The 11,199-nt window shown below is 32.2% G+C and overlaps 1 protein-coding gene across 1 annotated transcript; it reads left to right on the forward strand.

The window, feature by feature from the left end:
• The first annotated feature begins 4,266 nt into the window (after positions 1-4,266).
• LOC108738811 (kelch-like protein 5) lies at positions 4,267-7,856 on the forward strand. The gene is made up of 6 exons (XM_018472398.1): positions 4,267-4,897; positions 4,976-5,324; positions 5,389-5,879; positions 5,931-6,125; positions 6,184-6,494; positions 6,630-7,856. Exons 1-6 carry the CDS (start codon positions 4,629-4,631, stop codon positions 6,905-6,907), a joined length of 1,893 nt encoding a protein of 630 aa, XP_018327900.1. The 5' UTR covers positions 4,267-4,628; the 3' UTR covers positions 6,908-7,856.
• Positions 7,857-11,199: the final 3,343 nt, after the last annotated feature.

The following is an 11,199-nucleotide window of genomic DNA, read 5'->3' on the forward strand; positions in this document are numbered from 1 at the left end:
GTAGTTTAATGTATTTAATTATGTTAATTATATATATTATAGAAGTTATTCTTGGTGGCAAATACAGAAAGTTTGCAAGCTCTTAGAGCAGGTGATACTTTGGCTGATCTGTGTCTCAGTTTGCCAGCAATTAAACGTGCCCGTACAAAAGTAGAAGAGGCTTTGGCTGGAAAACCATTCAGTTTACCAACCACACATTCTGAGGCTTCTATCATTCGGAGCAGGTAATGAGATTTTTTTTTGTATAAATAATAGAGTTAACGTATCTTTCATGTGTTTGATGCATTTAAATGTTTTTTTAAGTCTACCTTCGACAATGGCTGATATATCCCTGGCGTCCTCGGCAATCAATCTACCTGTCCTGGAGCCTTTGACGCCGAGTAAATTGGACAAACTATGCAGCTTGAGTATGGCAGTGTTGCAATGTGCAGTCGCGCAAGCTGCAGCAAACGCCATGTTATCGTTAGGACCTGCAGTGTCGCCCAAATGTACATCTGCTCAAGCACAAGCCGTCAAAGATGAAGATCTTGATGCGAACGCTGTTGCCCTCGTTGAAGAATCTCTCAACATATTCGAAAAAAAAAAATATGAATCAAGAAGATGCAAGATTAAAAGGACCTCAGATGCAATTCCAATGCCATAGGGAGATATCTCCAAAACTTGAAAAGGAATTTCAGTGCAATGAGTGTTTGCAAATGTTTTTAAGTCAAAGTTCTTTATACGAACATATGGAAACTACTCATTTAAAGACCCATATAAATCAAGAAGAAGGTGCAACATTAAAAAGACCTCAGATCCAATTTCAGTGCCAGGATTGCTCACAATCATTTGGATCAAAAACCTGGTTGACAAGACACATATTAACTACTCATAGGAAGAAAATTCCAAAACTTAGAAAGCAGTTTCAATGCGATATTTGTGTGCACAAGTTTTTAAATGAAACTGGCTTACGTAAACATGTGGAAACAAGACACTTAAAGATTACTGAAACCAAACCAAATAATAATCATTTACAATGTCACATTTGCTCAAGATTTTTTACTAACAAATTGACATTTTCTAATCATATAAACAAGCATAAACAAAAAATGTTTATCAGCAAATCATCACATGTTTTGTTTAGTATGGAAATGAAGGTACAGTCGAGCAATGAACAACTACAATGTTATATTTGCTACAAAAATTTTAAAGTTAAGCAATCTTTAACTAAGCACTTAACAAAACACATGAAAATGCCTCCCTATCGAACAAATAAAAAACAATTGATGGGAGATTCACATTCAGATACCACACAATTTGAATGCAAAATATGTCAAAGATTTTTGAAGACAAAAAAGAGTTTGAATGCTCATCTAATAAATATTCATTTAAATGAGAAATCATATACATGTAAACTTTGTAAGAATACTTTTGTTGATTTGGCAGCTTATTACATTCATTATAAATCAGCACATAAATGAGTTACAGAAAATAATTTGCAAGATAACAATTAATAAAACATGAATTATCAGTTGTAAAGAATCCAACATAAAAAATGTATATTAATGTTAGACAATGGTACACAGTTTTTTAGTGTTANATTAGACTGTTCTATATTTTTGTTTAGGAATCAAAAATGTTTAGCTGTTAAATCAATTAAATGAATAATTAGGCAAAAAGTAGACGACTATAAGGTATTTTCACGAATTACAGTATGAATTAGTACCATTTACTGTTTACATAAATACGAATATGTATAGGAATTAAAGAAAAAAATGATCATACTTTTATGACTTTTTGGGCAAGCTAGAAAAAAGACTTGCAAATGTGGAGAATAGGGCTGAAGGCCCTTTTTGGTCTCATTTTAGGGTGAAGAGACACAGGTGAGACGTAAGTAATGAAGACAGAAAAGAAATTAACGATTAAGTGTATAATATTATTAGTGCCCCAGAATTATCCTAAATGATCCAAGAAAACAATAGAAAAGTTTCCTGGTCTTTTCTGAGATCTGTTTGGATCATATATGCAATTTTTGAAGCAATAATATTGTACATAGAATCTTTAATTTCTTTTCTAACTTCATTGCATCTATCTCAGCTGTTCCTCCCCAAGCACTATTACCCATCCATTCTCATGTTTTCAAAAGGGAGACTAAAGAGAGTCTACCGCTTTACCCTCCAGCTTTGCACCAGAGTGTTGGTTGGAGGAATTTTCTGCCCACTTGCTGTGTTACTTTTTTTAATCTTTCAACTTAATATTTGCGCTCATCTATATCCAAAAGTTAGACCGGGTGTTTACGTTAGAAAATATTTCAGTTCAAACATTTTTTTTTTTTTCAAACGACTCAAACAGATACTTAGAAACAATGAATGAATTTTTTACTAGTTTTTTCTCATGAATGAATAAATAATTTACGGCCAATGCATGTCATGTCAGTACTTAACTTCAAAAAGAATCAATTTTACCCCCAATTTCTTGGAATAGTCAGTGGCTATAGTAGGGAATGTTTCTGATTCACTCTGTAAAAGCTGCAACTTTAATTCTAATCATATCGTTTTGTTTTTTTTGAGTATCAATTTACTTAAGTACAAAAATACATTAGATTTATATCTTTAACGGAACTCGATACAAAATTATTATAAACTTTAAATCCTATACTTAAAAAAGAATATGAAAGAATGGTACGTCCTGCTTCTTCACAGAGAACTTACAATGATAAATACCTACATCTTTTGTTGATTAAAGCAGTCCGTTACGGTAAAAGATATTAAGCAAACTATTTTTTATACTTACAAGAGTTAAAGCAAAATAGAAAAGTAATTAAATTTTTCAATTACCAAATAGCAATTAATAACTCGTAAAAGTTGTTTCGAATAAGTAATGTAATTAACCGTCATAATAAAAATAGCAATTGTTCAAACAATATTTTAACGCCTTAAGTACCGTTATGTGTTAACAAAAGCTCGGTGGTGAATTAAAAAAAATAATCGTGAATATTAGCAAAATTTATGTTTAAAAAGCGCCAAATTTGATTTATTTAACTAACGATTAGATAAGATGTTATACTTATAAAATTAATGATGGTATTATGTTTCTAAAAATAAATGAAAATATTATCATCTATAATAATTTTTTCTTTAAGAAAAGCAAAATCAGATGATCTTAAGAAGTCGCATATATAGGTGTTTAGTTGTAGCAATTGATTGTTTCACTTTTGCTCTACAAAATAGTAGATTCAATTATGATTAGAAAAAACAATCAGCGCGCAAAAAGCTGCCAGGAAATCTACCTTTTTTAATTAGATTTTTAAGATGAAAAGTGTTCATTCTTAATCTATTTGAAAAAAATGTGTAAAAAAGGGTAGAAGTACAAAGTGCAAGATAAATGTGCAAATAATAAACAAATGGTTGGAATAACTGTTATTAGGTGAGTTTATTTGTCAAGGAAAAACGTAACAACGTTACTGGATTTTTTGATTTAGTAACTTTTCAGAATTTTTACAAAACAGTTATTTCAACTTTGGGCCCCATTATCGTTATTCATTACTTTATTGTTCATTTTGTTAGTGTCCTTTTTGTCTTTAGATGATGATGATCAATAAATAATGTGCGTGTTTCTAATAACGTTATGTTTCATTCAATCATCATCGGAAGCTGAAACGACGATAAAGCTAAATTAAAAGTTTTTTGTTAGTTTCCAATTTTCTAACTAACGATGAGCATTTTGAGATTAATTTTTTGTTTATAAAAATAGATGTTTTTTTCTTTCTTTCTACTACCTAAATACCATTTCATTTTATTGTAATTCGTAGAAAATGAGAAAATTCAAATAATCAAACTGGAACAAAAAATATGCGTTCTTTAGTTTTCCTTTTATTGAATGTTAAAAGAAAACGAAATTAAGGACCAATTGTTTGCAGGATTTTTGATAATTTTAACTACCTTGGGCTTTATCTCCCAAAGTATTTTCAAAAACAATCAAATGCTTTTAGCAATACCATATTCAAAGAAAAGCTCCTGCATGTACCGCTAAACAGCAAGTACGTATGTAAAATGGGTTGCATAACTAAAACTAACAATTGTAGCTAATTGAAATTTTTTCGGGTCAACCGAAGTAAAACGAAATTAAACGAACTTCAAGTACCATAGGTAAAACGTAAACTGAATAGCAAATCATAGAACGGTGCAATATGTTTGATTTATCTATAGTGGTCATTCATTCATAAAGGATCCGTGAATCCATAAAAAGATGAATGAATTTCCATAAAAGTTTTGTTGTTAAATGTTTTATAGTACAGTCATCAATAGTCACCCTGTCAATTTATAAGTTTACAAAACTCTAATTATTGTAATAGTAAAAATCAAATTTTGATTTATTTTTGTATTATGCAGATTGAGAGAAGCAGGCTTTCATTCATAATAAGTAGAAGTTGCTATTAATTAGTGCGAAATTAATAGAATCAATTTAAATTGTGATTGTGTTTCTTTGTTCGAAATTTTAAAATGTGTCGTATTTCTGTGCAAGTTAAAAGTTGTGATCAATAGTAACGTTTCTAAACTACTTTTTAAGTAGAAATTTTTGTCGAAAAAAACATTATTTTGGTTGGTTTTTAAATAATTGTGGGATTTGCTGTTTACCGTTAAAACTATATGATGTCCGCAAGTGGAAGTATTGGAAGCCCTAGCAAAGAATCTCTTTCAGGCACAAGTAGTTTGACTGGGGGTGAAGACCTTCCTAGGGACTTTAGTAGACTGTCATTATTCTCTACCACATCTACTACCTCACAAGATGAACAGTTTCGAAGTGAGGGCCATGCAGAACATAGTCTATCTTGCATGCAACATTATTTACAAGCAGGAAAGCTTTGTGATGTAGTGCTAATAGCTGGGAATAATGGACGGAGGGTTCCAGCCCACAGGTATGATCGTTATTTGTTTTTTCATTTTTTTTCTTTGTTAACTATTTTTACAATATATTAATACATATTTCCATTTAGATTAGTTTTATCTGCTGCCAGTGAATATTTTTCTGCCATGTTCACTTGCAATATGAGGGAAACAGCTGAACCGGAAATAACCCTTCAAAACGTGAATGGGGATGTGCTATTTGCCCTTGTTAACTACTGTTATACTGGTAGTATTGAGATACGAGAAGACAATGTTGAAACATTGTTAGCTACAGCCTGTTTGATGCAACTGCGTGAGGTTACCGAAGCCTGTTCGCGCTTTTTGGCTCACCAATTACATCCCAGTAACTGCCTTGGTATCGCCGTTTTTGCCGAACACCAGAACTGCATTAGTTTGTTACAGCAGGCCAATGCTTACACCAGTCAACATTTTGTGCAAGTAAAGTGTTTCAAATATATTCTTTTAATCCATTGATCATATTTTCCTTTGTCTTATTAAAAAGGTTATAAGAAACCAGGAATTCCTTCAGTTGAGTGTAGACCAGATAAGCGCGTTGCTATCCAGCGATGACCTTAATGTGACTTCAGAGCAGCAGGTGTTTCATGCCCTAATGAGCTGGATAAATCATGAAGCGGTGAATAGAAGAGTTTATCTGGCTCGCCTTTTGGCTTTAGTGAAATTGCCCTTGTTGGAGCCTGCGTTTTTGGCTGATCAGGTCGAGCCTGTTGTCGATTCAGACCTGACGTGCCAAAAACTAATAATGGAAGCGATGAAGTGGCATTTACTACCTGAAAGAAGGTCTCTAATGAGTACAACACGTACTAAACCTCGTAAAGCTACTCTTGGTAGACTTTTGGTTGTGGGGGGCATGGACAAAACTAAGGGTGCTACCACCATAGAAATTTACGACCCCAAGAGCGACAGCTGGTCTGCAGGGTATCACATGAGTGGACGTAGATTACAGTTCGGCATTTCACTTATGGGAGACACCAAGTAAATTACATAAAAAAAGTTACAGATTTTCTTATTACATTTTGTTTTTAGACTTCTTGTTGTGGGCGGAAGAGATGGGCTGAAGACATTAAACACTATGGAATGTTTGGATCTGGAGACAAGTACGTGGACTCAATTGTCGCCCATGAATACTCATCGTCATGGCCTGGGTGTGGCCGTTTTGGGTGGACCCCTTTATGCAGTAGGTGGACACGATGGATGGAGCTATTTGAATACTGTAGAAAGGTATACTGTGCAACATTCAAGGAGTAATTATTAATTGCTTAAAATCTTTTATCGCTAGGTGGGATCCAACAGCACGGACGTGGAGTCTCGTTGCGCCGATGCAGAGTCAACGCTGCTCGGCGGGCGTAGCTGTGCTCAGTGGTAAGTTGTACGCTGTTGGTGGCCGTGATGGAGCGTCTTGTTTGCGTACAGTCGAATGCTACGATCCTCACACAAACAAATGGACAATGTGCGCTTCAATGTCGAGAAGAAGAGGTGGAGTAGGAGTTGCTGTCGCCAACGGGTACCTTTACGCAATGGGAGGTCAAGATGCGCCAGCCAATAATCCTGCAGCTTCACGGTTCGACTGTGTGGAACGATACGATCCAAGTAATGCGTTTTTTTTTTCTTATAACAAGGAATACAGTCAGACGGCATTTATTCTTTTACACCTTGTATACCATAGAAACTTTGATTAAAGACAGAAGAAACAACTGTTTACTAAATTATTCGTGTTTGTGACAGGTACGGACACGTGGACCATTGTGGCCTCCCTCTCTAGTAAAAGAGACGCGGTAGCAGCTTGTCTTTTTGGCGACTGTCTGATCGCCGCCGGTGGATACGATGGAAACAATTATCTGCGCTCGGTAGAAAAGTATGATCCTCGTAATAATGAGTGGACAAAGTTAGCACCTTTGATATCTGGTCGTGCGGGTGCTTGTATTATATCTGTCGGCAACTGTGCAACAACCCAGCAACAGATGGATAATACCAGCAGTACAGCGCAGTATAAAGTTACGTAAGGGAATTCCAGAATCTGAAATATGTTTTCTTCGCCTCTGTACTGTTCATGGCTTCATAAATACGGTTTGAGAAGAAAGGTAAGTTGAATGTTAACAATGTGATAAATTTTTTTTATTTAGTTGTTACTGATAAATAATTTAGCTGTTGTATAACATAACAGACAGCTATTTTCCTTTTTTTTTTTAATAAATTAGGTGTTTAGTGAACTGTGTTGGTCAAAAGTTCTTTTGGTGGTATAAGTAACAAAATTTTCTTTGAGGGAAATAGGTGTCTTTAAGAGAACTTGGTAATTTTCAGTGACCTGTTTCCACAGTTCTTCTTCTCCATCTGCAAGTTCTTCCACTTCCTCTTGTTTTGCCAATCATCTACACTTTTTCTAATTTCCTTTTCCTGTTTTTTTTATAATGCTGGCTTATTTACTTGCAATAGAACATTCAAACATTTAACATTTATAAAAAATGTAACGACAGACTAATTTTGAAGACTGTTTTAATGTCGTGTTTATTTCTTCATAAATTATGTTAAACTAAACTGTATTTTTAGCATTTAACAACTTAAGTAGAATTTTCAGTATTATTTTTCAAAAATTCCGTTTCAAAACCCTGTTGTAAGTCTTAAGGTATAGTACTAAAATAAAGGACCACAATAATAGCGTTAGGGTTATATTTTAAAACGATTCTACCCCTTAATAATGGTAACAGTAACTTAAACAAATATAAGCTTGTTTTTGTATTGTTTAAGTTACCATAGTTAATTTCGGAGTAAAACGAGCTTTACATAGTTGTAAGTATATAAAAGTAGTGATGCATTTCTTTTTGTAATTATACACTATAGAAAAAACGAAAATAGTAAAGATAAATATTAATTGTAGGGTACAAGGCATTTGTGATTTATACACACACTTCTTGATGTGAAAGGTTTGTGATAACAATAAATTATTTGTACTTTTTTAGTTATATTCCTCTTTGAGAAACTAGCATAGGATGCCTTTCCACACCATTCCCATATTTTTTAAAAATATAAAATGCTATTCTTCGTTCGGTTCGGTCTATTTGCAGTTGAGGAATAGAAAGCCAAAAAAAAACTTTTTAGTTAGAGATTGCTACTTTCTGACATTCGATATTAATAATTCCAGAATAAATCAATAAAACACTGAAGGCCAGTCCAATACACATGTCAGTATAAATAATCACAGTGCTATTCAAATGCAATAATAGAAAAAGTTAAAAGTATTTGATTTAATTTTGAAGCAGTATAGTTAGGACAAATCTTTATATTGAAAATAGAAAATTAAGAATGAAAATATTGAAATGAACAATTCATTCGTATAAGTGTTAAGCATCCTTAAATTTAACTCATTCATTCAGTATTGTTGGCTGTATGAATGTGTAGTATTTTTATTTATTTTTTTTTTAATTTTCGTTACTGATTTTAAATTGTTTTTACTCACATTATCATTATTTTATTTTCTTAATTCTAAATATCTATATTGAACCGACCAAGCTAGAATACAAATTTGTGATTTGAAAAATCTTGATTTTACGATTTGTAAAATTCAATCGCAAAAGAAAATAAGCTATTTTGTAATAATTTTAAACGTAAAACATTGGATACACGCAACCCAACATGCACCCGTGTATGCTCACATTGAATGTACATGTATAAGCTTATTTAATGAATTTGAATTGAATTTTTTGTTAATTACAATTATGATAAAAAAAAGTTATGTAATAATTTATTGCTCCTTAATTTTTATTGATTGATACAAGTCGAAGCTTATTTATAGGTCATGAACGTTATGTAAGATCATAGATCATAGCAGAGGTAGTAAGATATTTCATGTAAGTAACTTAGCCATGAAGTTAGCTCTCAGTTCTTTTATGAAGTGGCTATTGGTACAAAACCCGAATTGGAACCCTCAAATCTGAATTTTTATTTACGGTGACTTTCGTAACCACATCATAACCATGAAGAGCATGGCCAAAAGGTACACAGTTTTTTAGTGTTATTTAAAGAGAGATTTTATTTCCTTAAGTATAAATTCACAGTTTTCAAATCGGCCTTTGAACTAATAACCACTTCCAAAAATAACATAACCTATACTAATTTTGAAATATGTCAGACAGTTTTGTTTTATCGTTTGAAATAAATAACGAAAACAAAATAAGAAAAGTAAAATTATTAATACAAACAGAGGTATTCTTATTATTATCATCATAAAAATTTCTTGTCGAATTGATATTAATATAATAATAACGTTTTAGTACAAATTTATGGGCTTAAAAGAAAGAAACAGCTTCTATAAATTAAACCTGTGAATACTCTGAAAATTGATAAGATTCAAATAAAACTAAATGCTAATATATAAAATGATTTTGTTTTCTAGAAATAACACAAAAATTGGTATTTTGGATACATATTAATGATCGGCATGAATAGAGATATGAATCAAGAAGGTGGAAAGGTAAAAAGGCATGGGGTCCAATGTCACAATTGTTTACAATCATTTGGATCAAAAACCTTGTTGTCAAGACACATAGTAGCTGCTCATGGGAAAGAAATCCCAAAGTGTAAAAAGGAATTTCAATGTAGAGTTTGTTTGCAGATGTTTTTAACTCAATATGCACTATACAAACATAGGAGAACAAATCATTTAAAGTCAAATATTAATCAAGAAGATGAAATATTCGATAGATCCCATATCCAATTCCAATGCCAGGAATGCTTACAATCATTTGGATCAAAAACGTGGTTGACAAGACACTTATTAACTGATCACGGAAATGAAATCCCAAAATATAGAAAGAAATTTCAATGTAAAGTTTGTTTGAAGGTGTTTTTAACTAAATATTCACTAAACAAACATAGAACAAATCATTTAAAAAGATCTCTGATGAAATTCAAATGCCAGAAATGCTTACAGTCATTTGGATCTAAAAGTTGGTTGTCAAGACACTCATTAATCACTCATAAGAAAAAACCTCGAAAATTTAGAAAGAAATGTAATGTTTGTTTGCAAATGTTTTTTAGCCGAAGTTCTTTATATAAACATATAAAAACAACTCATTTAAAAACAAATATAAATCAAGAAGATGCAAGATTAAAAGGACCTCAGATGCAAGTCCAATGCCATAGGGAAATAGCTCCAAAACTTGAAAAGGAATTTCAATGCAATGTGTGTTTGCAAATGTTTTTAAGTCAATGTTCTTTATACGAACATATGGAAACTACTCATTTAAAGACCGATATAAATCAAGAAGAAGGTGCAACATTAAAAAAGCCTCAGATCCAATTCCAGTGCCAGGATTGCTCACAATCGTTTGGATCAAAAACGTGGTTGACAAGACACTTATTAACTGATCACGGAAATGAAATCCCAAAATATAGAACCGAATTTCAATGTAAAGATTGTTTGAAGGTGTTTTTAACTAAATATTCACTAAACAAACATAGGAGAACAAATCATTTAAAAAGATCTCAGATGAAATTCAAATGCCGGAAATGCTTACAGTCATTTGGATCTAGAAGTTGGTTGTCAAGACACTCATTAAACGCTCATAAGAAAAAACTTCGAAAATTTAAAAATAAATGTAATTTTTGTTTGCAAATGTTTTTAAGCCGAAGTTCTTTATATAAACATATAAAAACAACTCATTTAAAAACAAATATAAATCAAGAAGATGCAAGATTAAAAGGACCTCAGATGCAAGTCCAATGCCATAGGGAAATAGCTCCAAAACTTGAAAAGGAATTTCAATGCAATGTGTGTTTGCAAATGTTTTTAAGTCAATGTTCTTTATACGAACATATGGAAACTACTCATTTAAAGACCGATATAAATCAAGAAGAAGGTGCAACATTAAAAAAGCCTCAGATCCAATTCCAGTGCCAGGATTGCTCACAATCGTTTGGATCAAAAACGTGGTTGACAAGACACTTATTAACTGATCACGGAAATGAAATCCCAAAATATAGAACCGAATTTCAATGTAAAGATTGTTTGAAGGTGTTTTTAACTAAATATTCACTAAACAAACATAGGAGAACAAATCATTTAAAAAGATCTCAGATGAAATTCAAATGCCGGAAATGCTTACAGTCATTTGGATCTAGAAGTTGGTTGTCAAGACACTCATTAAACGCTCATAAGAAAAAACTTCGAAAATTTAAAAATAAATGTAATTTTTGTTTGCAAATGTTTTTAAGCCGAAGTTCTTTATATAAACATATAAAAACAACTCATTTAAAAACAAATATAAATCAAGAAGATGCAAGATTAAAAGGACCTCAG

This window comes from Agrilus planipennis, unplaced genomic scaffold (genome assembly GCF_000699045.2).
Source record: "Agrilus planipennis isolate EAB-ADULT unplaced genomic scaffold, Apla_2.0 scaffold197, whole genome shotgun sequence".
Classification (NCBI taxonomy): Eukaryota; Metazoa; Arthropoda; class Insecta; order Coleoptera; family Buprestidae; genus Agrilus; species Agrilus planipennis.